This window comes from Oncorhynchus clarkii, chromosome 17 (assembly GCF_045791955.1).
Source record: "Oncorhynchus clarkii lewisi isolate Uvic-CL-2024 chromosome 17, UVic_Ocla_1.0, whole genome shotgun sequence".
NCBI classification, from domain to species: Eukaryota; Metazoa; Chordata; class Actinopteri; order Salmoniformes; family Salmonidae; genus Oncorhynchus; species Oncorhynchus clarkii.
In genome coordinates, this window is record NC_092163.1 from 39585335 (window position 1) to 39613253 (window position 27919).

The following is a 27919-nucleotide window of genomic DNA, read 5'->3' on the forward strand; positions in this document are numbered from 1 at the left end:
TGTATTCAAAATTTAAAAATAATAGCGATTCCGTATCACACTGGGTGAGGCAGGTTACCGGAGGTATAATCAAATTAAATATCGAAAAGAGATTGAAAATAAATATGGGTCCAGTGAGTGGTTGGGCTGGCTGGGGACACGGCGATTGTCAACTGTAGAAGACTCAGTAGAATGGGCAATGGCTTTTACCGTGCTACCTACAAGGTCACATTGCAGAGCTGCCATTAGACAAACAGATGTCTGATATATTCAGACTAATACTGTCTGCTGATAGGATCTCAGCGTAAACATGGCGACCAATGGACCAACTCTGCTCGGTCATCTGTCGGAATCTTTCACGATCAAATCTGGATACTCACAGTGGGTGTTGGTTCTGATCAAATCGAAATTGTACAGAATCAAAAATGAAGAGAAACCTGCTGCAATTCTAATCATATTCAAACGAACACTCTACAAATAAATTAAAGTTTAACTTATTGTTTTATCTATTTAGAATTTATTTAGAATGAATTATCTCTATGGTAAATTATAATGATGTTATTCATTTTAGTCTTCCTTAATTTGATCATTATTCTAATAAAATGTTTTGCATAAGCAAATACTTACCCCAACGTGCCTTTTTCAATAGACACGCTACGATACATTTGCATGCACACAGTCGAAGAAACACCCGGAAATAGTAGTGAACTCTCAAACTCAAATGCAGAGGGCTTTAATAGATGAAAGTATTAGGTACATACAAAAGTTCAAGTAACAAATGAGGTGTTTGTTTTAGCTTCACAGTTCAGATGTAACTGCATGCTCCCAACATCACCATGACCACAAGCACAGAGACAGTCTCTAAGCCAGGGCTGGGGTAAATTACATTTCAATTTACATCCTGATATGACTGAATTGAATTGAAATGGAATTAACCCCAACCCTGCTCTAAGCCCTAGCTGGCCCTGTGTCCCTCTTCCTCACCTCCAGGTCCAACTGTTTGCTATAGTGGACATTATTTGCTCATAGAAACATTATTGGTATGTTCAGACAACTCGTTTTAACACACTGTTGGTTTGCTCATGCAGGTAAAAGGTGTTAATATGGAGTTAAATATGTGCCAAAAGCTTTTACGCACAACATTTTGGCAGTTATCTGACCCCATGTGTTTATCTAGTCTACACCTGAGTTGAGATAAAAGGACGTTTAAAACCAACATGTGTGCTAACACAAGCTGTCCAGTAACGTGTTTGGGTTGTGGTATAGAGAGACATATGGATCAAACTGTATGGATTTTTTCACTTTACTGATATTTGTAGCCCACATACATTTTCATTTCATCATCTTTTGTTTCTTTTTTTTCCTTCTTGGACTACGTTTTACAAACATGACATTTTCCCAGAGACGGTTGTCATGGAGACGACACTTACATTTCACTACCAGCTGCCCCACCCTGTCTTTAGAGTTACATCATCAGAACAATATAAAAGTATTCAAACAGCTGCTGGTTGTTTTTTGGTTGAACATATCAACTGGGAAGAGTTTAAAAACACATGAGCATCAAATAAAGGTGCCTTCATTGAGTCACAACATGTATAGTCTTTATTGCATTGTATGGTTTGCAGAATGTCTACACCTGCCAGCCAAGTTTGAAGACCTCTCACTTTAATTTCTGAAGTTGACCCCTTGACCCTGGGATTACCCATAATTACCAGGAAGTGGGAGTAGGGTTGTGTGTGTATTGTATGCATGTGTGTGAGAGAAAAAAAAGTGAAATGTGTGACTGTTACTTCAAAATGTACATACAGCACGAACTCACGTTACTTTAGTAAACACATAGGGGACAGGGCTTTCACAGTGAGGGGGTGGGTTTACCAGGCGTGGGTGGTGACATGGAACAATGTCTCTATTTTTCTCAGAGGTGGTAGAGGCTGGGTGGGGCGTAGCTTATGCAGGAAGGGGTAGAGCTACTTGGCGTTGGCGGAGCCACTGAGCATCTTCCTGACGGCCTGGCAAATGGCTTCGCGGTCGATGCCGTAGATCTTGAGCAGCTCGTTGGGCTTGCCACTGCGCGGGACGTGGGCCACCGCCAGACGCTGCAGGGTGAAGCCCTGCTCATTCACCACCGCTGAGCATACTGCCTCCCCCAGGCCACCTGAGGAACAGCAACATTAAATGAAATACATGAGAGTGAGAAGGCTAAGGAAACATCTCTGCAAAAGGATTGGGGTCAATCCAATTTCATTAAGTCAATTTGAAATGACAGCAATCCTTCCCCCAGCTCTGATACACTCCCCAGGAGTAATTTAGAATGACATTGAGCTCAAACAGCGTTTTCCCCCCTCTATTAGTAAAGCTTTTTGATTACAGATGATAAACTGATCCTAGATCTGTGCCTGGAGATGTCTAGCGGAGGTCACTCATTGGTCTTGAGATCTTGAAGATGAAGCCATTGGTCTATATCTGTCGCCATGCGCGCTTACACTCACTCGCCATCTTTCCACACCATATTCTCACCCTCTCATTCTTTCACTCTCTTTTCTCTACTGCTATCCCGACACTTAGAAAAAAGGTGCTATCTTGAACCTAAATGGGTTCTTTGGTGGCCCCCATAGGAGAACACTTTGCATAACTATTTTTGGATTCAGGTAGAACCCTTTTTGATCCCAGGTATAATCATTTTTGGTTCCATGTAGAACCCTCTGTGGGAAAGGGTTCTACATGGAACTGAAAAGGGTTCTTCTACCTGGGACTAAAATGGTTCTACATGGAACAAAAAAGGCTTCTCGTAGGGGGACAGCTGAATAACCCTTTTGGAACCATTTTTTCTAAGAGTGCAGTCTCTCCCCCCTTAGGGGGCAGAGAGGGGGTTGCTACTGCTACACATCTTTGATCTAGGTCACAGAAGCCCCATCGGCACACGCTCCACTAAGGAAATCTGACAGCACTCTGCCTCCCTGGCCTTCACACACTCACGCACGCATGCACACACAGACAGTCCTCCTCCTCAGCAAACAAAATGCACCAGAACAGAATATGTCTTGCCCACGCCCACTATGACAGCGCAAAACCTGCTATGCCTCTTAAGCTAATGAGAACATGCCACCGCATCACCTCTGAGCCAATGAGAGGATACAGTCTGTATAAATAAACAATGCAGAAAAATGACAGGTTGCCAGGTTGCAATATATACGGCTAAATGACATACAATTATTCTTGAGTGCCAGATTCTGGTGTAGCAGAAAGGCTCCTGACCAAGCATACTTCTGGCAACGGGTTTGAGCCCCATCTTTATCATTTTCCTGTCTAACCCCTCTGTGTCTATCTTCTTCTCTAACTTCTCTAATACCTAAGGTCGGAACTCTGGTTGTGAAAAGCATACCTTCATAGTAGTGGTCCTCCACGGTGAGGATCCGGCCCCTGGTCTGGCGCGTGTGCTCAATGATGGTCTTGGAGTCCAGGGGTTTGATGGTGAACGGGTCGATCACCCTGATGAAGATCCTCTCTGGGAAAACAACAAGGTGGGAAACATAGTGTTTATCAACAGTAGTGTATAGGATTGGAAACTCCGAAGGTTTTCCAGAAATCCTGTTTAGAATATTCCTGGAATCAGAAGGGAATAAGGAGAAAATCTAGAATACTCCACCCAGGATTTATGGAAAACCTGGGAATTTTGGGAAAGTTGCCGTAATTGTGAAACCCAAAGTAGTGTGTTTCAGTAGAGAAACGAGAACAAGATTCAAGCAACTATACAGAGAATGGCATTAAAACCTTCAAACAACGAGGTTCAGATATAGAGAGGGATATAACTTTATAAACAGGATAAGCTTGAACATATAATTGAGAAAGGCCAACACTTATAGGATATAGAAGTTGTGCGCCAACACTAATGAACGGATTGGATTCAATAGCAAATTCATTAACGCATGTAGCCAATATTAGAGCATGCAGAAAAGAGAGAATGGCCACAGCCAGGAATCATCAAATCCCTATACAGTTTGGTTCTGGGTTCCAAGTCTTTCTTCAAATCTGGCTGTAGTTGTACTGTACCTTTCTTGAGCATCTCAGCTGCAGCCATGGCCTCATGTAGGGTGATCCCAGCTCCGATCACGGTCACCTTGTCCTCCGCGCTCTGGTACACCACCTGAGATGGACAGGGATGAGTTAACAACAAGGTTTCAGCACATCTCATAAAGCATCTCATAAAGCTAGACTATTGGATGAGAGATTCATTGTTTATATTCCACTCAAAGACAACCTTCTCTGTGTTAATTTGAAGCCATTCAACCACTTGTACGGCATCCATAATAGGAACTCTTTCAGTTGTCAGACAATACTTCCTCAGTGAGGGAGTTCCTAATATGGATGCTGTAGAACTGATTAAACTAATCATCTAACTAATCAGCTCATGTCCGGAAGTAGGAGGAAACTTAAGTGGTTTATCCAAGGCTGTGATAGCCTGTGTGGTTAATGTAATATAGAAAAGAGTTCACCTTAGCCTGTCCAACATGGAAGTCCTCGTTGCTGCTGTAGATGATCGGGTTCTCGGGGTGGCTGGTTCTGATGTAGCAAACGCCCTTAGAAAAGAGAATACTATGGTCATACATTTTAGGGTTTGAACACAAAGCATATCCTCGGGTGTTGGGGCAGGGGCATAGGGAGATGCGTCAATGTTGGAGGGCCAATAACATTTGGTGTGAGGGGATAAGAACCAATAGCATTTTGGTGGGAGGGATTATGGGTACCTTTGTGATGGCGGCCAGCTCCACTGCCTTCTCAATAGACACACCATCGCTGGGGTAGAAGATGGTTGCCATGGGGATGGCTCTAAACATGGCCAAGTCCTCTAGACCCATCTGAGACGGCCCATCCTCTCCTGGAACACTCAAATAGATTAATTTCCTTCCAAAATGTTGTAACGTAGAAAGAAAATACTATGTGTTGCTCTTTATTGAGATATCCTGGTGCAAATCACATCCAGCCAAGACTCCAGGCAGGCTCAAGCAAAATATTTCAAATATGATTTCAACCCAATATGAAGCTAAAGGCTAGGTGGACTGACATGCAGGTGTATAAGACAGGCAGACAGACAAGAATGCGGACAATAGGACAGACAGACAGTAGGACAGACAGACGTAGAGAGAGTGGCATGCAGTGTACCTGAGGGACTAACAGAGGAGAGGGACATCAGGTCCCCTGGTGAAGGTGACAGCATCCAGGACAGACAGGGTCAGGGGGGGAGAGGGAGGTTAGGGGACCTCAGGGGGTGAAGGAGGTGAGGAGGAAAACACAGAAGGTGGGGAAAAAGAAAGAGAGGAACTTGGATCAACCGCACGAGATGGACAGTCACATTGGGAATTCAGTACCATTTGAGGGTGCTTTGACTTGAGGAGCCAATAGAACGAGTGAAGAGAGTGAGAGAGGGGGTAGAGTCACTGGAGAAAGAGTGGGGTTGTGTGACTAATGTTCCCTCAATTTTTGGTGGCACAGAGCAAATTTACAGTTTTAGACAGTAGCCATTAGGCTATTGTGGCTATTTCAGCATAATGCAAGCCTACCAACAAAACCAATGAGGCAAATCCTATAACATTTTCACATGGAAATAGCTTTTGATTTCTGTGATATAGCCTATGTGTGGTGTTCAATGCAGGCCTACATTGCATGAGACGTTTAAAAACGTTTTTACATTATGAAGGGCTTGACATTCATGATTTTTTACTTGGTCTGTAACACCATGGGCCAAATAGGGGACTGTAAATGGCATTTTATTGTGTTGTATGATACAAGAAACCACTTTACAAAATAAAATGTATTATTATTACTATACAGAGAATTAGACAATGTAGGCTATCCCTCTGCATATTGGCTTATTTGCATATTCAAGCCTGTCTCAAAATACAACATTGCTTTTTACCTGACTGCCAATATAATTCTCCTTTGCGCTCTTGCTCTCCCTACAACAAAACCACAGACCAAATCTTGCAAAGTTAGATTTGTTTTGGTTTGTTGCATTGAAAAGGGTCTGGTATAATGTTGATTCAATCACAGAAAAAAACATTGATCTATAAAGTGAAAACTAACGGGGTGAACTCAGTAAAGTTCAATCTCTTGCGTCAACCTGGCATTTCTGGCAGTCCTGGAGGAGGTGCATGACCACGCACACAGGCAGTTAATAGGGAACATTCGTTGAGGTGACAGAGATGGAAGAGGAAGCGAGACATCCCACTTGCTGGTTTTTTTCAGGTTCAATGAAAGTCAATTAACTAAGTAAACCAGACCCAGCTGCTATTGCGTTTCTGTTTATGTGAGACACACCCAGTTAAGCAGCCAGGAACATAATAGATTTTTTCAATGGTAAACGGCTTGAGTGAACTATCTTAATTTATCCACCATCTTTGGTGACAGGTTGCAGTGTATGGGGGTGATGGTGGGTGGTTGTGGGAGTGGCGTGGAGTGGAGTGAGAATTTGGGAGTGTGCCCGGGGTTTGTTTGGGGGAGGGTCAGACAGACTCACCAATGGACAGGCCACAGTGGGAGCCACACAAGTTGATGTTGCTCTCTGAGATGGCAGCCATGCGGAGCTGGTCGTAGGCCCGGGTGAAGAAGGAGGCCAGGGTGCTGGCGTACACAACGTTCCTCTCACGGGCAGCGCAGCCAGTGGCAACACTCACCTAGAGGGAAAAGGAGAAGAGAGGAGTTACATCACACTATAACAGTGGCGGCTGGTGACTTTAGGGAGATTAGTTACTGAGAATAATGGATGGACATTATTTTCATGAAGCTGATGGCAGAACAATATTTCATCTTCCAAGTAACTGTCAATACATTTACAAGGGGTGCGTCCCAAATGGCACCCTATTCCTTAGAAGGTGCAGTTGTTATTTTGCGCACTATGTAGGGAATAGGGTGGCATTTGAGATGCAGACATAGATTCAGGAAGACCATCCTCCTCTTCTTCCCTGAATGAGCCTCATCCGGAGCTTGGCAGTAAATCTAGTCCCTATCTATCCCCACAGGAACATGTAGTTAATCTCTATGGTGGTCCTGCAACTGCAGAGACATAGCATTGTAGGCTACTGTAGATAAATTAGCTTCAGCTGAAGGTGAGTGGAACCCAGAATCACATAGAACACTATTTATTCTATATCTATGACTTATTTTTTGTCCGCGCTACAGACAACTATATTGGTCTGCTAATACAGGACTATTAAAGGGCCAGTGCACTAGGTTTGTGAGAAAAACAATATATACACCTAATCATTCAAGGGTTTTTCTTTATTTTTTTATTATTTTTTTCTACATTGTATTACAATACTGAAGACATCAAAACTATTAAATAACACATATAGTAACCAAAAAAGTGTGAAACAAATCAAAATAGATTTTATATGAGAGATTCTTCAAAGTAGCCACCCTTTGCCTTGATGACAGCTTTGCACTGTAACGTCTGCTTCCAACTCACACTCTCAAACACGTAGATCCCCTGAACTCAGCTCACTTTCCAGCCCACTTTCCAGCTCACACTCTCAAACACATAGATCCCCTGAACGCAGATCACTCTCCAGATCCCAATCACCTGAATTCTGATCACACACCTGTATGTCATTATCACACACTATTTAGTTCAGTTCTTTCCACACCATAATTGTGAGGAATAATTTGTTTTGTGACACACGTCTAGTCTGAGCTCTGTGTTTCCCGTACTTTATCCTCCCGTGTATGATAGTTTTTGCCTGCCTCACTAACGACGCCTTTTGCCTATTCCCTGCCTGTACTTTAGCCTGTCAGATTTCCTGTTATCAACCTATTGTCTGATGTCCTGGACAAAGTTACTTGCCTTTTCTCTGCCTGTACTGTTGTCTTTTTGAACCCCCTGTGTATGAATTTCTGCCTGCCCCTGGACCCAGCTACCTGCCTCCTCCGTCTCCCATTGTGTTCATTATAGAATACCTCACCAAAAACGACAGATGGATTCAGCAGAGCTGCAGCTACGTCTAGCCCGACAGGAGGAACGAATCAATGAACTCTGCGACCTCCTTCGCCAGTCCATTCCTGCTTCACTGATATGAGGAACCACAACCTCCTCTTGTTCACCGCCCCCATATCCGTGCCTAATAATTATGACGGCTGGTACTGTACAAGGATTTTACATGCAATGTAACCTGTACATAGACCATCAACCCGCTGACTTCACCTCTGACCAAGACAGGGTGGACTTCGTCATCTCTCTACTCACAGGCAAAGCTCTGGATTGAGTCACAGCCCTGTGGTCCGCTCAAAGTTCTGATCTGTACTCTGAATTACGTTTCCACGCCCTCTTCAGGGAGGTGTTAGACCATTCCGTTTCAGGTTGTCACACCGGGGACCTGTTATGTGAGCTGCGACAGGGCTGTCGCTCCACCACTGAGTATGCCCTTGAGTTTTGCACCATGGCTGCCAACAGAGGATGGAGTAAACCAGCGCTCCTTACAGTCTACCGGAGGGGAATAAATCGGGAGTTACTGACCGAACTGACCAGCAGAGATTTAACTGACCTAAACCAATACATCCGGATGTCCATATCCATTGGCAACCTACTGGTGGACCACAGACCTATACAGTCGCCTATGGCCTATGAGTTTTCCACGCCCTCCTCTTTTCCACCACGGTCTAATAGCCCCGAACCCATGCAACTCAGCCGCAACCCTCTCACGCCTGCCGAGAGACATTGGAGGTTATGTGAAAACCTGTGCCTCTACTGTAAAGAGAGTAACCACCAACCCCCCCCCCCCCCCCCCCCCCCCCCACACACAACCACAACTCCTCCACTTCCACCCGGGTAGGCACCTCTACGTTTTTGAAAATTGCCAAAAGGCAGTTTGGTATCCCGGCACATCATTCTGGTAATGGGATCACTCAGTTTACGGAGGGACTAGTGGACTCAGGGGCCGCAGGTAATTTCATTGAAGAACAATTGGCACAACAGTTAACCTATTTGATCTCTAGGGGCGCTATTTCATTTTTGGATAAAAAACGTTCCCGTTTTAAGCGCAATATTTTGTCACGAAAAGATGCTCGACTATGCATATTCTTGACAGTTTTTGAAAGAAAACACTCTGAAGTTTCAGAATCTGCAAAGATATTGTCTGTAAGTGCCCCAGAACTCATTCTACAGGCGAAACCAAGATGATGCGTCAACCAGGAAATGAGCAGAATTTCTGAAGCTCTGTTTTCCATTGTCTCCTTATATGGCTGTGATTGCGCAAAGAATGAGCCTACACTTTCTGTCGTTCCCCCAAAGTGTTAGCAGCATTGTGACGTATTTGTAGGCATATCATTGGAAGATTGACCATAAGAGACTACATTTTCCAAGTGTCCGCCTGGTGTCCCTGCGTCGAAATTGGAGCGTAAAGCCAGGTGCAATTATTTTTCCATTTGAGAGCAAGGAGAAACCAGGCTTCCACGAAGGATATATCATTGAAGAGATATGTGGAAAAACACCTTGAGGATTGATTCTAAACCACGTTTGCCATGTTTCAGTCGATATTATGGAGTTAATTTGGAAAAAAGTTCGCGTTTTGAGGGCTGAATTTTCGTTTTTTTTTTTTTTTTTTTTTTTTTTTTTTTTTGGTAGCCAAATGTGATGTACAAAACGGAGCTATTTCTAATACACAAAGAATCTTTTTGGAAAAACGGAGCATCTGCTATCTAACTGAGAGTCTCCTCATTGAAAACATCAGAAGTTCTTCAAAGGTAAGTTATTTTATTTGAAGGCTTTACTTGTTTTTGTGATAGTTGCCTGCTAAATGCTAACGCTAATGCTAACGCTAATGCTAACGCTAAATGCTACGCTAGCTAGCTACTGTTACACAAATGATTGTTTTCCTATGGTTGAAAAGCATATTTTGAAAATCTGAGATGACAGTGTTGTTAACAAAAGGCTAAGCTTGAGAGCTAGCATATTTATTTCATTTCATTTGCGATTTTCATGAATAGTTAACGTTGCGTTATGGTAATGAGCTTAGGTCTATAAATAGAATCCCGGATCCGGGTTTGGTCGTCGCAACAGGTTAAGACTCAAACTAATCCCTGTTAATCCTCCCTTTAGGATTAATGCGCTGGTCGGACAACCTCTCGGAACAGGTCTTGTGACTCAAATGACCGACAGTATCACCCTTCAGATTGGCCTCCTTCACTCTGAGGTCATTCAGTTAATGGTATTATCTTTGCCTAAAGAATCCCTCATCCTCGGTCACCGCTGGCTAAGCCTTCATGACCCTGCCATCTCCTGGTGGGGGGAACTGCTCTCATGGTCTCCCGCCTGTTTTGAGTACTGCTTCAATCTACCCTGTTGAGCCACCTCTATAGAAGAATCGGAGTCATTCCATGCCATTCCAGCCCACATCCCACCTGTATATGCCCAGTTCCAGACAGCAAGACAAAGGCATCCATTCTGCCCCCCTAATCACCCAGAGGACTGCATGATCGACCTCCTTCCTGGGGCATAGCCTCTTAAGGGTCAGATCTATCCCCTGTCCATCCCAGAGAACGAGGCTATGGACACCTATATAGAAGAGGCCCTCAACATGGGATTCATTGGTCCATCCACGTCTCCGGCTGCATCCAGTTTCTTCTTTGTGAAAAAGAATAGTAGTCTCCGTCCCTGCATAGATTACCGACCCCTCAATGACCTTACCATCAAGAATCGCTTCCCTCTGATTCCAGCCGCACTAGAACAAGTTGGACAGGCTACCATCTACACTAAACTGGACCTATGTAGTGCTTACAACCTGGTCCGTATCCAAAGTGGGGATGAGTGGAAGACGGCATTCATCACCGCTAAGGGTCACTACGAATACCTGATTATGCCCTACGGTCTCACCAATGCTCCTGCAGTCTTCCAGTCCTTCATGAATGAAGTTTTCCAGGACATGATCAACCAGTTCCCCATCATGTACGATGATGATATCTTGATCTACTCTCATTCCATTGCAGAACACGTACAACATGTGCAACAGGTCCTCCAACGGCTACAGGACCACCATCTTTATGTCAAGGCTGAGAAGAGCACCATTCACGTTACTACGGTAACCTTCCTAGGTTTCGTGTTGACACCAGGAGGGGTCAACATGGACGAAGACAAAGTCACGACCGTGCTTAACTGTCCCAAACCTACCATCGTAAAGGAACTACAACGTTTCCTAGGACTTTCCAACTACTACCGCCGGTTCATCCGAAACTGCAGCAACACAAACGCTCCTCTCTCAGCTCTCACCTGTCAAAAAAAACATATCGTCCAATGGACCGACACCGCCCTGCATTTGAGACCTTGAAACTCCTCTTCACCTCTGCACCCATCCTTAGGCAGCCAAATCCTACCTTTTCTTCTGGAGGTTGATGCATCCAAAGTCGGCGTGGGAGCAGATCTCTCTCAGCGGGTAGGGACACCTACCGACCACCGCAATTTGGAGTACTTGAGAAGTGCTACGAGGCTCAACCCCAGACAGGCTCGCTGGGCACTCTTCTTCACATGCTTCAACTTCACCATCAACTATCTGCCTGATTCCTTATCCCATCTATTTGACTCCCCTTCCTCAAACCCAAGCCAATTCTGCCTCCGTCTTGTGTCATGGGACCCATACACTGGGAAATCCAATCAGCTGTCAGAGATGCCCTACGCCACGACCCAGCTCCTCCCGACACCCCTGCAGGCAAGACCTACATTCTGGCGTCCGTCAGACCCCAACTAATGCAGTGGTGGCATACCTTACTGAGTTCTGGCCATCCCGGGATCCCCCGGACCACAGAGCTACTGACACGCAGGTTCTGGTGGTCATCTCTAACAGCAGACGTCCGAGATTACATTCTTTCCTGTCCCGTCTGTGCATGGGCAAAGAGCCCTCGCCAACTACCTACCGTTGAGCTCGAGTATTTACCTACACCACACAGACCATGTTGCCACATCACCATGGATTTCCTCACTGATCTGCCAGACTCTTCGGGCTTCACTACTATTTTTGTTGTAGTGGACCGGTTCTCCAAGATGTGCCGACTCATCCCCCTTCCGCATCTACCTAATGCCATGGAAATAGCTGAGTGCATGTTCCAACAGGTGTTTCGTCTGTGTGGGATCCCGGAAGACATCGTTTCAGATCGGGGATGCCAGTTCATCTCCAGGGTGTGGTGAGCCTTCTGCGACCTACTGGGGGTCTCCGTCAGCCTATCCTCCGGATACCATCCCCAAACCAATGGGCATACAGAACGCCTGAATCAGGAAATAGGGAAGTACCTTAGCCAACACTGCACCCACCAACCACACTAGTGAAGTCGCTATCTAGCCGGGGCCGAATAAGCACAGAACTCCCTGGTGCATTCCTCACTCCATCTCACTCTTTTTCAGTGTGTCCTCGGATATCAACCCCCGTGTTTTGGGAGACCGCACATCGGCACCTCCATCAATCTTGAAGGAGTTCCCACATATGCTGAGCACTTGTTGGCTGCTTTTCCTTCACTCTGTGGTCCAACTAATCCCAAACCATTTCAATTGGGTTGAGGTCGGGTGATTGTGGAGGCCAGGTCATCTGATGCAGCCCTCCATAACTATCCTTCTTGGTCAAATAGCACTTCCACAACCTGGAGGTGTGTTTTGGGTCATTGTCCTGTTGAAAAACAAATGATAGTCCCACTAAGCGCAAATCAGATGGGATGGCGTATCGCTGCACAATGCTGTAGTAGCCATGTTTAAGTGTGCCTTGAATTCTAACTAAATCACAGACAGTGTCACCAGCAAAGCACCACCACACCATCACGCCTCCTCCATGCTTCACGGTGGTAACCACACTTGCAGAGATCATCCGTTCACCTACTTTGCATCTCACAAAGACACGGTGGTTGGAACCATAAATCTCCAATTTGGACTCATCAGACAGGACAGATTTCCACCCGTCTAATGTCCATTGCTCATGTTTCTTTGCCCAAGCAAGCATCCTCTTCTTATTAGTGTCCTTTAGTAGTGGTTTCTTTGCAGCAATTCTACAATGATGGACTGATTCACAGTCTCATCTGAACAGTTTATGTTGAGATGTTGCTGTTACGGGCGACAGGTAGACTAGTGGTTAGAACGTTGGGCCAGTAACCGAAAAGTTGCTAGATCTAATCCCTGAGTTGACAAGGTAAAAATCTGTTGTTCTGCCCCTGAACAAGGCAGTTAACCCACTGTTCCAAGGCCGTCATTGTAAATAAGAATTTGCTCTTAACTGACTTGCCTAGTAAATAAACTTGAACTCTGTGAGCATTTATTTGGGCTGCAATTTCTGATGTTGGTAACTGTAATGAACTTATCCTCTGCAACAGATATAACTCTACGTCTTCCTTTCTTGTGGCGGTCCTCATGAGAGCCAGTTTCATCAGAACGCTTGATGGTTTTTGCGACTGCATTTGACATTTTCCGCAATGATTGACCTTCATGTCTTAAAGTAGCGATGGACTGTCATTTCTCTTGGCTTATTTGAGCTGTTCTTGCCATAATGTGGACTTGGTCTTTTACCAAATAAGGCTATCTTCTGTATACCACCTCTACCTTGTCACAAGACAACTGATTGGCTCAAACGCATTAAGAAGGAAATAAATTCCACAAATGAACTTATAACAAGCACATTTGTTAATTGAAATGCATTCCATGTGACTACCTCATGAAGCTGGTTGAGAGAATGCCAAGAGTGTGCAAAGCTGTCAAAGGCAAAGGGTGGCTACTCAAAAATAAAACAAATTTTGTTTTTGTTTAACACATTTTTAGTTACTTTATGATTCCATATGTGTTATTTCATAGTTTTGATGTCTTCACTATTATTCTACAATGTAGAACATAGTAAAAATAAAGAAAAACCCTTGAATGAGTAGGTGTGTCCAAACTTTTGACTGGTACTGTATATACACTGAACAGAAATAAAATGCAAAATGCAACAATTTCAAGATTTTCCTGAGTTATTTAAGTTCATATACGAAAATCAGTTAATTTAAATGATCTCATTAGGCCCTAATCCATGGATTTCACATGAATTGGCAGGGGCACAATCATTGGTGGGCTTGGGAGGGCATAGGCCCACCCACTGGGGAGCCAGGCTCAGCCAATCAGAGTAGGTTTTTCGCCACAAAAGGGCTTTATTACAGACAGAAATACTCCTCAGTTTCACCAGCTGTCTGGGTGGCTGGTCTCAGACGACCCCGCAGGTGAAGAAGCTGGATGTGGAGGTCCTGGGCTGGCGTGGTTACATGGTAGAGATAACTAACAGCTTCACAATGCTCAAAGTGATTTTCAACGTCTGTTTTTAGTTTTTTTCTACCAATAGGTTCTCTCCTTCGTGAGGCATTTGAAAACCCTCTTGGTACAGTGCCTTGCGAAAGTATTCGGCCCCCTTGAACTTTGCGACCTTTTGCCACATTTCAGGCTTCAAACATAAAGATATAAAACTGTATTTTTTTGTGAAGAATCAACAACAAGTGGGACACAATCATGAAGTGGAACGACATTTATTGGATATTTCAAACTTTTTTAACAAATCAAAAACTGAAGAATTGGGCGTGCAAAATTTTTCAGCCCCCTTAAGTTAATACTTTGTAGCGCCACCTTTTGCTGCGATTACAGCTGTAAGTCGCTTGGGGTATGTCTCTATCAGTTTTGCACATCGAGAGACTGACATTTTTTCCCATTCCTCCTTGCAAAACAGCTCAAGCTCAGTGAGGTTGGATGGAGAGCATTTGTGAACAGCAGTTTTCAGTTCTTTCCACAGATTCTCGATTGGATTCAGGTCTGGACTTTGACTTGGCCATTCAAACACCTGGATATGTTTATTTTTGAACCATTCCATTGTAGATTTTGCTTTATGTTTTGGATCATTGTCTTGTTGGAAGACAAATCTTCCAATTCTTCCAGAATGGTCCTGTATTTGGCTCCATCCATCTTCCCATCAATTTTAACCATCTTCCCTGTCCCTGCTGAAGAAAAGCAGGCCCAAACCATGATGCTGCCACCACCATGTTTGACAGTGGGGATGGTGTGTTCAGGGTGATGAGCTGTGTTGCTTTTACGCCAAACATAACGTCTTGCATTGTTGCCAAAAAGTTCAATTTTGGTTTCATCTGACCAGAGCACCTTCTTCCACATGTTTGGTGTGTCTCCCAGGTGGCTTGTGGCAAACTTTAAACAACACTTTTTATGGATATCTTTAAGAAATGGCTTTCTTCTTGCCACTCTTCCATAAAGGCCAGATTTGTGCAATATACGACTGATTGTTGTCCTATGGACAGAGTCTCCCACCTCTGCTGTAGATCTCTGCAGTTCATCCAGAGTGATCATGGGCCTCTTGGCTGCATCTCTGATCAGTCTTCTCCTTGTATGAGCTGAAAGTTTAGAGGGACGGCCAGGTCTTGGTAGATTTGCAGTGGTCTGATACTCCTTCCATTTCAATATTATCGCTTGCACAGTGCTCCTTGGGATGTTTAAAGCTTGGGAAATCTTTTTGTATCCAAATCCGGCTTTAAACTTCTTCACAACAGTATCTCGGACCTGCCTGGTGTGTTCCTTGTTCTTCATGATGCTCTCTGCGCTTTTAACGGACCTCTAAGACTATCACAGTGCAGGTGCATTTATACGGAGACTTGTATTTATCATTTAGGTCAACATTGGATCATTCAGACATCCTCACTGAACTTCTGGAGAGAGTTTGCTGCACTGAAAGTAAAGGGGCTGAATAATTTTGCACGCCCAATTTTTCAGTTTTTGATTTGTTAAAAAAGTTTGAAATATCCAATAAATGTAGTTCCAGTTACAGTTTTATATCTTTATGTTTGAAGCCTGAAATGTGGCAAAAGGTCGCAAAGTTCAAGGGGAGCGAATACTTTCGCAAGGCACTGTATGTGTGGTTGAATCTGTGTTTGAAATTCACCGTTCGACTGAGGGACCTTACAGATAATTGTATGTGTGAGGTACAGGGATGAGGTAGGTATTCAAAAATCATGTTAACACTATTATTGCACACAGAGTGAGTCCATGCAACTTAACATGTGACTTGGTACGTACATTTTTACTCCTGAACTATTTTGACTTCCCATAACAAAGTGCTTGAATACTTATGAACTCAAGACATTTCAACCTTTCATGTTTCATTCATTAGTAAACATTTTGAAAAACACAATTCAACATTGACATTATGGGCTGTGTGTGTAGGCAAGTTACAAAAATATCTATGTTTAATCCATTTTAACATCAGGCTTTAACACAACACAACGTGGACCATGGGTACGTAGGCTTTCTAAAGGCACTGTATACCTTGTGAAAAGTGCCATGTGACTGCAAAAGAGGCAGGTTGAAATGTCAATTGTCATCAAACAAATGGGACGTTTGATTGAAATACAGGACAATCTGTTTGGTAAATGAGTAGTGTTTTCACTTGTTAATAAAGTGCGGCACGTGATGGTCTCCACAGGGACAATGACTGCTGAGCGAATCACAATCAAAATGAGGGGGTCAAGCCTCCCAGAAACCCAGGACCTACGCTATGTAAAAGTCAGTGAGAAGTCAGTCAGTCCAAAAGCACACAAGTTTATGGTACCATATGGGAGGAATCAGCGGCGTGCTTCTCTCTCACAAGTTGTCATTTCCTGTTTCATATCTCAAAAGCCCTCCCCGATCCCCCTGCTCTTCTCTTCACCGTGGCTGTCTAAACCTCTGAGTTGCCATTGGACTCGTTCCTATTCCATAACAGTACCAGATAGAAGTACTATTATCCAATTTCCTTCTGCCCCACATCTAACCTGGACAAAGAGGATAGCGCTCTTGCCATTGACACAATCATTATTCTCTTTCTTTGTGTGTCTCTGTCTCTTTCTCTCTATGTGATTGTTTGAACAGCAGATTGCCCCTTTAATGCCGTATTCAAAGACGCATGACTCCAATGATGACATGAGTAACTGATAATCAACGAGGGACAATGCCTTCTATGGAAAACAATGAGCGACGTGGAAGGTGTGTTCCGCAACGTGCTAGCGGAGTGGAAATGACCTTCACAGAGTTGCATTATCTTCCATGAAACGCATAGAGCCCGAGTTGATTATCCCTTTTATTCTATGCCATGGCTATAATTTAAAACATTTGCTGCTGGAAATGTGTTCATTTGCAGGTAGAAATGTGTTCAACATCCACTGAAGTAGCTAGCAAGTTTACTAGATAGCTACAGCAGTTGCCTTGGTAACCAAACAAACAGACTTGCTAGTTTAACGAACCAAACCATCAGTCCTAGCTTGCTATTATGAGAATCAAATTCAACAATGCCAATAATGTTTTCAATTCGACTTTTTCTTTCAAAAGCAGCTCAAACGTAGAACATGTAAGAAATAACTATAGCCATTGAATTCTACCTTGCTGATATACCGTGCATTATTTAAGCAATAAGGCCTGAGGGGGATGTGGTATATGGCCAACATACCACGGCTAAGGGCTGTTCTTAAGCAAGGCGCAACGCAGAGTGCCTGCATACAGCCCTTAGCCATGGTATATTGGCCATATGCCACAAACCCCCGAGGTGCCTTATCGCTATTATAAACTGGTTACCAACGTAATTAGAGCAGTAAAAATACATGTTTTGTCATACCCGTGGTATATGGTCTGATATATCCCACGGCTGTCAGCCAATCAACACTCAGAGCTGGAACCATCCAGTTTATAAAGGGAAATAATGCACGCTCTAGAATGCAAATATGAAACGAGTATTCAACCATGCCATACATAATGCAGTCATAAATAAGTCATAACATGAACAGCAGTACCTCTGATTCTCTCATTATTCTCTTATCAATATTAACGATTCCCCATTAGACAATCTGTCTGTCTCATTTGAACCTGCCATTCTAACTTTATTCTGCACAATCTTCTTTATAACAATGGTATTATCAGCCAGCAAGCCAGCTAGTCAGCCAGGCAGTGGGGCAGTCAGTAAGTCAGCTAGGCAGTCTGTCAGCCATCCATTCAGTCAGTCAGTCAGTCTGGGGCAGCAGGTAGCCTAGTGGTTGGAGCGTTGGGCCAGTAACCGAAAGGTTGCTAGATTAAATCCCCGAGCTGACAAGGTACAAATCTGTCGTTCTGCCCCTGAAAAAGGCAGTTAACCCACCGTTCCTAGGCAGTCATTGTAAATAAGAATTTGTTTTTAACTGACTTGCCTAGTTAAATAAAATAAAAAAACATTTAAAAAGTCAGTCATTGAGTTAGCCAGTCAACCAGGCAGCCAATTAGTCAGTCAGTCAGCCACACCCACCCTCCTCACACTGATTCATATTTCACTTCTCAGCTCAGCATAACTGTCATAACGGCTGTTCATCAAACACAGCCCTGACCTGAACAGGCTGCTGCTGCAGGAGGAACCAGCCAAACAGCAGCAGTACAGTAATACAGCCAGGCCTGAATGACAACTCTCCCAAAATGTTAATCTAAATTCCGATTGCAATGAGAGGATAGGAATAGAGGGTAGGTAGCCTAGCAGTTAGAGTGCTGGGCCTGTAACTGAAAGGTCACTGGTTCAAATCCTCAAGACGACAAACCAGTCAGCTGTGCGGAGGGAGGAAGCATGGTGGATGGAGGAAGCGTGGTGAGGCATTGGAGGAGGGAGAATGTAGGAGAGAGGATGCTTGGCATGGTGTATTGTAAGTGGGTCATGTCTCTCTCTCCAGCGTTACATTATGGATGGACCAACATCCATTATTCATCAGGCCAACCTCTGTAACACTGAGAGAGAGAAGTTTTTATTCAGCTAATCAGACCTGAGAGAGGGGGAATTCACTCAACGAGTCAGTGGTCTGAACAGAAGTAAAGAGGCATTTTGTTATAGCGAATCAGCATCAGCAAAATTAGTGACAGGCAGAGCAAGGGTTCAAATACTATTTGAGATCATTTCAAATACTTTATCTGTGCTTGATTGAGCTTGTCTGGCTTAATGGGCCAACAGATTCGTCCAGAAACTGTAAAGCCCCACCATTTGTCAAGTCAAACAGGCTAGAGGAAAAATGCTCAAAGTATCTTAAAGATTTCAAATAGTATTTGAACCCAGGTCTAGGGACAGGGCATTCGGTTGAGCATCAGCGAGAGAGACAGAGGCAGAGGAGAGAGGACAGCTAAGCTGAGCCACGAAATGCTGCTGCAATGTTTTAACAATGCTGAATAGATTTTTTTTAAACAAAAAGTATAATTTAGAAGTAATTTTAAAACAGGTTGGCTTTTAAAAGCTTGGTTTAGTTAGAAAGAGTGTTGTCTGGGTTTATAGAATGGTCATAATTGGCTCATAGAGTGGTCCTTCCAAATCCTGACTACATATACAGTACCAGTCAAAAGTTTGGACACACCTACTCATTCCGGGGTTTTTACTATTTTCTACATTGTAGAATAATAGTGAAGACATCCAAACTATGAAATAACACATATGGAATCATGTAGTGACCAAAAAAGTGTTAAACAAATCAAAATATATCTTATATTTGAGATTCTTCAAAGTAACCACACTTTGCCTTGATGACAGCTTTGTACACTCTTGGCATTCTCTCAACCAGCTTCATGAGGTAGTCACCTGGAATGCATTTCAATTAACAGGTGTGCTTTGTTAAAAGTTAATTTGTCTAATTTCTTTCCTTTCCTTCTAATGACCAAGACCATATTATGGCAAAAACAGCTCAAATAAGCAAATAGAAACAGCAGTCTATCATTACTTTAAGACATGAAGGTCAGTCAATCCGGAAACTGTAAAGAGCTTTGAAAGTTACTTCAAGTAACTGGCTCTCATGAGGACCACAACAGGAAAGGAATACCCAGAGTTACCTCTGCTGCAGAGGATAAGTTCATTAGAGTTACCAGCCTCAGAAATTGCAGCCCAAATAAATGCTTCACAGAGTTCAAGTAACAGACACATCTCAACATCAGCGTGAATCAGGCCTTTGTGGTCAAATTTATGCACAAATAAGAAGAAGAGACTTGGGCCAAGAAACACGAGCAATGGACATTCGACTGGTAGAAATATGTGCTTTGGTCTGATGAGTCCAAATTTGAGATTTTTGGTTTCAACCGCCGTGTCTTTGTGAGACGCAGAGTAGGTGAACGGTTGATCTCCGCAAGTGTGGTTCCCGCCATGAAGCATGGAGGAGGAGGTGTGATGGTGTGGGGGTGCTTTGCTGGTGACACTGTCAGTGATTTGTTTTTCGAATTCAAGGCACACTTAAGCAGCATGGCTACAACAGCATTCTGCAGCGATAAGCCATCCTATCTGATTGGCGCTTAGTGGGACTATCATTTGTTTGTCAACATGACAATGACCCAACACACATCCAGGCTGTGTGAGGGCTATTTGACCAAGAAGGAGAGTTATGGAGGGCTGCATCAGATGACCTGGCCTCCACAATCACCCTACCTCAACCCAATTGAGATGGTTTGGGATTAGTTAGACCGCAGAGTGAAGGAAAAGCAGCCAACAAGTGCTCAGCATATGTGAGAACTCCTTCAAGATTATTCGAAAAGCATTCCAGTTGAAGCTGGTTTAGAGAATGACAAGAATGTGCAAAGCTGTCATCAAGGCAAAGAGTGGCTACTTTGAAGAATATCAAATATAAAATAGATTTTGATTTGTTTAACACTTTTTTTGATTACTACATGATTCCATATGTGTTATTTAATAGTTTTGATGTCTTCAGTATTATTATACAATGTAGAAAATAGTAAAAATTAAGAAAAACCCTTGAATGACTAGGTGTGTCCAAACTTTTAACTGGTACTGTATGTGATAAAGAGAAAATCAAGAAAAACTCAATAGGGTTAAGGTCTGAGTAAGGGTTAGGGTTAGGGTTAATTTCATACCATGTTCTGCTGCGCAATGTAGCACTCAACAAAGCGGTTGGGGTGTTCGTTCTTGAAGATCTCTGAGCAAGTGAAGTTGTTGGTGTCTCCATCCAGGACCACCACGCGCTCATTATAACGGCCCAACTTAGCCAGGGCCATGCCATAGGCCTTCCTGGTGGAAATCTGTTGAGAAATATAACCAGTCAATCAACAAATCAACGAATCAATCAACCAGTCAGTCCTTAATAAGTACATTTTTCTGCCTGTTTGTTCATGTATCATTATACCACCTTCTCTCTGACAGTAGTCAATCTAAGGTGTGAGTGACTGCTTCTATTATGATATAATGTTTGCGACTATAGGGTGAGCCCCAGTGGAGTCCATATTCCTGGGATAATTTGTACAACCACATATGTACAGTATATGGTGAGATGCATGTACTGTATGTTACCTTCTCTCCCTGCTTGTAGGCGGGTGCGCTGGGCATGCGGACGTTGCGCAGGCTGACTGGCGGGGCATCCTCTACGGGCGTGGTGGGGTACAGGCGCTTGCTGCTGTTCATGATGCGCGCCTGCAGATCCTTCACTACTCCCTCAGCCATGTCCTTGGACAGGGGCTTGGCATGCCAGCCCATCTTATCTTCCACAGCTGGTAAATGCAGACAGACATAATATTAGAATACACACATGCTGTATACACAGCGGTGGTGTAAAGTACTTTAAGTAAAAATACTTTAAAGTAGTACTTAAGTCGTTTTTGGGGGGGTATCTGTAGTTTACTTTACCATTTATATTTTTGACTACTTTTACTTTTACTTCACTACATTCTTTAAGCCAATATTGTACAAATTACTCCATACATTTTCCTTGTCAGCCAAAGTACTCATAGTCTAATTCAAGCACTTATCAACCGAACATCCCTGGTCATCCCTACTGCCTCTGATCTGGCAGACTCACTAAACACCCATGCTTCATTTTAAATGATGTCTGAATGTTGGAGTGTGCCTGTGGCTTTCCGTAAATTAACAATACAAGAAAATGATGCCATCTGGATGCTAAATATAAGGAATTTAAAATGTATTATACTTTAATCTTTGATATCTAAGTATGTTTTAAACCAAACTCTTTTAGACTTTTCCTCAAGTAGAGTTTTACTGGGTGACTTTTACTTTTACTTGAGTCATTTTCTATTAAGGTATCTTTACTTTTACTCAAGTACTGTATGACAGTTGGGTACTTTTTCCACCACTGATACACAGTAACATTTGAATGGATGTTTAGGCCCAGGGGTTTTAGCCTGACGATGTGATCTCCTGACGGGGAAAACCCCCAGACCTGGAGTCAGGTCACATGGTCAGGAAAAATCAATGGCCCAACACCTTATATACTTTACACACCATACTGAGAGGTTAGCCCATTAACAGGTATGAGTGATAGGATGTAGCCAATAGCCATACGAGGGTGAGCGTACCTGGGATTCCCTTGCCCTTGGTGGTCTTGGCGATAATGGCAGTGGGCTGGTGACGAGCCTGGCTCAGAGCCTTACACAGCTCCTCCACACTGTGCCCATCCACGATGATGGCATGCCAACTGTAGACAGCAACACTCACGTCAGAAAATCCATTTCACATATGGAAAAGGCATTCACACACTCTCTTTCTCATACACTCATGAACAAACAATTCCACATATGCCCACTAATGTTGACATGTGCCTTCACACATTCATAGACTTTCTCTCGCTGTCATTACATTGACAAAGAGGATCTCTACCTCTCTTACTCACTCTGTCCTTCTCACTCGTGAACCCACTTTCACACACACACACACACACACACACACACACACACACACACACACACACACACACACACACACACACACACACACACACACACACACACACACTCACCCAAAGGCCTCGCAGCGTTTCTGGTACTTCTCCACGTGGTGCTGCAGGGGCGCTGGGTCGGTCTGGCCCAGGCGGTTGATATCCAAGATGGCCACCAGGTTGTCCAGCTGGTAGTAAGAGGCAAAGGACATGGCTTCCCACACTGCCCCCTCAGACAGCTCCCCATCCCCCAGAAGGCAGAACACATGGTAGCTTGGCAAGAGAGAGGGATGGGGGGGTGAGACAGGGGTGTGTGTGTGTGTGTGTGTGTGTGTGTGTGTGTGTGTGCCGTGTGTGCCGTGTGTGCGCATGTGCGCGTGTATACACTCTTAGAATGTTTTTTTACAAAAGGGTTCTTCAGCTGTCCCTATAGGAGAACCCTTTTATGGGTTTTGTGTAGAACCCTTTTGGGTTCCATTGAGAACCCTCTGTGGAAAAGGTTATACATGGAACCGAAAATTGTTCTACCTGGAACCAAAAAGGGTTCTTCAAAGGGTTCTCCTGTGGGGACAGCCGAAGGACCCTTTTAGGTTCTAGATAGTACCTTTTTTAAACAGTGTAGATTCAATAAGTGGTAAGATCAAATTATCATTCTACCCAACACCAAATAGTGCTCTATGAAATCTTTCAAGTCAAATTCAGCCATTTCCCCTGAAGTGACAGAACGGATTGAACGCCCCCTGGGAATTGTGAAATCCCTCTCCCACAACGGGAAATTGGTAACCTTTACCTCTCCATTTATCCCACTTACTGCATTCCCTCACATCTACGCTGACTGAGGCTTCTAGCCACACAGACTCCTTTGAACAAAGCAAATGCTCATATTTTTATCAAATGGCCTGATAATCTGCTTATGTCATCATTTTCAACCACCACCCACACAAACTCCTCCTCTAGCACAAATCTATCCAGGGCAGGGCATATTTTCAGGACTGGCAATATCCACATTCCACATATCAGAGATCCGCATTCCTCATTCTGAGACAAAACCTGAATTAGACTGAGGAATGTGAGTCTGATTTTGAACAATAGACTGAGTGATGAATACTAATGTAAAGTCTGAATTGGATTCTGAGACAGAATCTGTCTGGATGGTAAAAATAACTGAGTTGTGGCCGCAGGGGCTGTGGTTATTAGAGCAGAAGAATCGGAAGAGCAGAGCATGCAGATACTGCACACCCAGAGGACCTTAGAAAACCTCACAGTGGCCTAAAGAACTCTAAAATAGCTCACTATGCTCTAAAGAGCTCTAAAATATCTCACTATGCTCCAAAGAGCTCTAAAATAACACACTGTGGTCTAAAGAGCTCTAAAATACATCACTATGCGCTAAGTTCTAAAATACCTCATTATGCATTTGAGTCCATACTTAACACTTTAGAATTCAGAGGCCTGCAAAGACCACAAATCTGTGTGTGAATGTGTGTGAACTCCTACCTGGACTTGTCAAAGTACTTCCCGGTGTAGGCCATCCCACAGGCTACACCCAGACCCTGGCCCAGAGAGCCAGTGACCACATCCACAAACTGTTGCTTCTGAAACTCCAACACATACACAGGAACAGGACTGTTACTATCACCACAGAGAGCAAGGATATGTTGAGTAGGTTATAAAACGTTGAGCTATTATTATAGGTTACAAGTTATCAACGTTCAGTGAGGTACTACCTGAACTTGTCCAAGAAGAACACACATTTCCATTTTCAGTTTTGCTACGGTGCTAACTGCTAGGCTATTAAAGGTGAGGCGTAGGTTAACTGTCAGGCTATTAAAGGTGAGGTGTACGCTAACCTTTAGGTTAGCAAAGGTGATGTGTAGTAGTTATCACTCACAGGTGTGGGGTGTCCCTCCAGGTTGGACTCCACCTGGCACAGAGAGAGCAGCTCACTCTCCTTCAGGAAACCAGTCTCTGTCCACATGGAGTACAGGGCCGGTGCAGAATGACCCTAAGGAGAGGAAAACCCATGTTACTCTAATACAACCCAAGACATAACCACGTAACTCTTTCACAACCAGGGAGTGTAAAATACATTGCTTCTTATGACTGTTGCCATATCACATGACAATCGCACACCAGCTGTAACACAAGTGTATTACGTAAGTCAATATGCCTGATACAACTTCACGGAAGCAGATCCTGACCCTTATGTGACCTTTACCCAAGCAAAACAGTGGAGGTGAGCAGGAGGATCTCACCACATGGATCTGACAACAACAGTAATAGAACGCGACAATAGTGTCCTATTTAATTCCAATAGTCTCACCTTCGAAAGGACGAAGCGGTCATTGTTGATGTTCTTGGGGTCCTCTGCGCGGTACTTCATTGTGTTGAAGAACAGAACAGACATGATCTCTGCAACGCTGCAGCATGATGTGGGATATCTGGGAGACAAGGAGTACACGCTTAGGAAAAAGGATTCAAAAAGGGTTCTTTGGTTGTCGCCATTGGAGAAACCTGTTTGGTTCCAGGTAGAACTCTTTGGGTTCCATGTAGAACCATCTGTGGAAAAAGTTCTACATGGAACCAAGAGTTCTACCTGGAATCAAAAGGGTTCTACCTGGATCCAAAAAGGGTTATTCAAAGGGTTTTCCTATTGGACCGTTTTAGGTTATAGATAGCATGTATTTTCTAAGAGTGTATGAGCAGAGAGGGATGTTACTGACAGGTGTTCACATAGCAGACAGACACTCACACTCACACTCACACACACACACACACACACACACACACACACACACACACACACACACACACACACACACACACACACACACACACACACACACACACACACACACACACACACAGAGAGAACAGAAATATCACTTTACAATCTCAAAAACAGTCTGAATTCAATCAGTCTAACTGGATTTTAAGTGGCACAGTCTAAAATCTGAGCTCGCCAAAGAATTCTATGGCACCATGGGGAAACATGGGTAATAATAATTAGAGTGGAATAGTTCATCCAAAATACTGATGAGGGGGCCATACTCAAACCGAGATGCCCCATTGGCTCCCTCTTTTTCCCAATTACAGTGATGTCAACATCCAAGGGGTACGTTGATGGGTGACTGGGGAGAAATGTGGACCATTTTGGAAATAGCACGAGTCAGACAGACAGTTAGTCAATCAGTCAGAGGGCGCCATTTGGAATCACATTCATCACCGGGCTTATAACCTTGTGGTCGTCACTAGTTACCTAAGCCACAAGGTCATTTCTACAATTTATCTTCTTAAAATGGGATTTGAACCCTAACCTTAACCCTAATGACTAACCCTAACCTTAACCCTAATGCCCGACTCTAACCCTAATGCCTAACCCTAACCCTAACCTTAACCCTAATGCCTAACCCTAATGCCTAACCCTAACCTTAACCCTAATGCCTAACCCTAACCTTAACCCTAATGCCCAACCCTAACCTAAAAATAAGACCAAAACGTTTTTATTTTATGTACATTTTTACGCTATAGCAAATTTTGACTTTGTATCTAGTGGAAACCTTTGTAACATTTAGCTCCCATTTCCAGTCTGCGATTTAAGTAAGATGCTCTATAAACGTGTGATTTCTTCACAAAAATCACAATGAAATATGTTCTTTACAGAATTACCCAACGTGCGCACTTGTTTGTGCATGGGCTCTCTATTTAATACAATAATTACACTCTAGCCTAATAATAAACTTCAATTTGGTGTTCACACTAAGAGTAATTGCGGAGTAATTATTAATAATATTTAATGACCAATATTCCCCCCCATCTAAATCAACGAAGATGGCGGAGCGCACATCCCAGCCAGGGTTATCTCCATGCGCTTTGTCTCGTGCCAACAACTGACGCGCAAGCTCCGAGGGCTCCTCCATCGCTTACCTGCCTGCGGTCAGACAAATGAAGACGCGCTATACTTTTCCCCAGATACAGGAGTTAATTTCAGACACTACAGCAAAATGTATCCTTTCATGTTGTTCACAATGGAACATTTTCTAATATCGAAAAAAACGAAATAATCTCATGTTGAGCCACAATGGGCATACATCAAGCTTGCTCAATAGAATAAACAAAATAATCCGTAAATTGTTCAAGAATACAGCGTTCTACAATTAAACTATATAAACAGATTACCTAACTACAAGCTACTGTATGTCGATATAAAAATCAATACATACAGATGTTGACGAAAATATAAACTTTTTATGTTATTGTTACGGATAGTCTTTATCGTTTTGATCTGCATCACATATGTGTAGTGACTCACAGCATCATACGGTAACATGGGGTAACCAGCCCCCCTTAAGAACCATGTCCCATTGCTGACACAAAAAAGCAACATTTTGTAAAAAATGTGGTATGTGGATGATGGTCGTGCTTAGACAAACAAACTATGAAGGGAAATAAGCGACTACAGCCTACCCCAGGGGGCTAGTTACCCCAGTTACCCTACATTTCATCTTCAACTCAGTTACATTTTTCCATAGCTCACATGAGAACAAAAAAGAAAACATGCTGTTTCACGTTGTATTTTACATGGGTGTGCATGTGCACCTGTGTGTACGAAGGAGTCTTTATACACTCTTCCCTAGATTTACGACTGGGTGTATGTGTTTGTGTGTCTGTGTCAGTTTGAGTTAAAGGGTCTTACCCGCTGCCGGCTGCAGTGGTAGCCTTGATGCAGTTTATTCGGAGGCGGTTGGCGATGTTCCTGAGTGCCTGCACCGTCTGCTGGTCGGGTTTGTGGTAGTCCTCCATGAAGGCAAAATGTCTAAGCACCAAAAGCACCAGGAAAGTGAACTAGACTGCACAGAGGCTGTGTGTGAGTGAGGGTTGGCAGAGGGAGCCCTGCTTGTGTATATGCGTGGCAGAGAGAAGAGGTGGAGAAAGGGGGAGAGGCAGGATTTATCCCTGGCACGTGTACACAGGAGGAGGAGGATGGGACTAGCGGTGTGGGACGGGTCTGAGTACAGAGGTCAAATCGCACTCTATGCTGGCTAGGACTGCATGCGAGTGTGCAAGGAGTGTGTTAGGGGTGTGTGTGTCTGAGAGAGAGAGAGAGAGAGAGAGAGAGAGAGAGAGGGGGGGGGGGTCTGCCCACAGAAAGGGGGACCCGGGAAGCATCTGCCCACAGTTAAAGCGTCTGCCCACAATTGTCTTTGGCTTTAGTGTCTAAACTCATTAACAGATTTGGGATTTGTGAGTCTTGTCCTTTATT

At 43.7% G+C, this 27919-nt stretch overlaps 1 protein-coding gene across 1 annotated transcript; it reads right to left on the reverse strand.

Moving 5' to 3' along the window:
• Positions 1–1306: 1306 nt before the first annotated feature.
• Positions 1307–27568, reverse strand: LOC139370797 (transketolase a). The gene is made up of 14 exons (XM_071110569.1): positions 27353–27568; positions 24980–25097; positions 24548–24661; positions 24154–24251; positions 22738–22929; positions 22298–22416; positions 21279–21475; positions 20846–21010; positions 6494–6650; positions 4725–4855; positions 4473–4556; positions 4030–4123; positions 3362–3484; positions 1307–2134 (listed from the first exon to the last, which is right to left on the reverse strand). The coding sequence occupies exons 1-14, from the start codon at positions 27457–27459 to the stop codon at positions 1947–1949; spliced, it is 1887 nt and encodes a 628-aa protein (XP_070966670.1). The 5' UTR covers positions 27460–27568; the 3' UTR covers positions 1307–1946.
• Between the last annotated feature and the right edge of the window lie 351 nt (positions 27569–27919).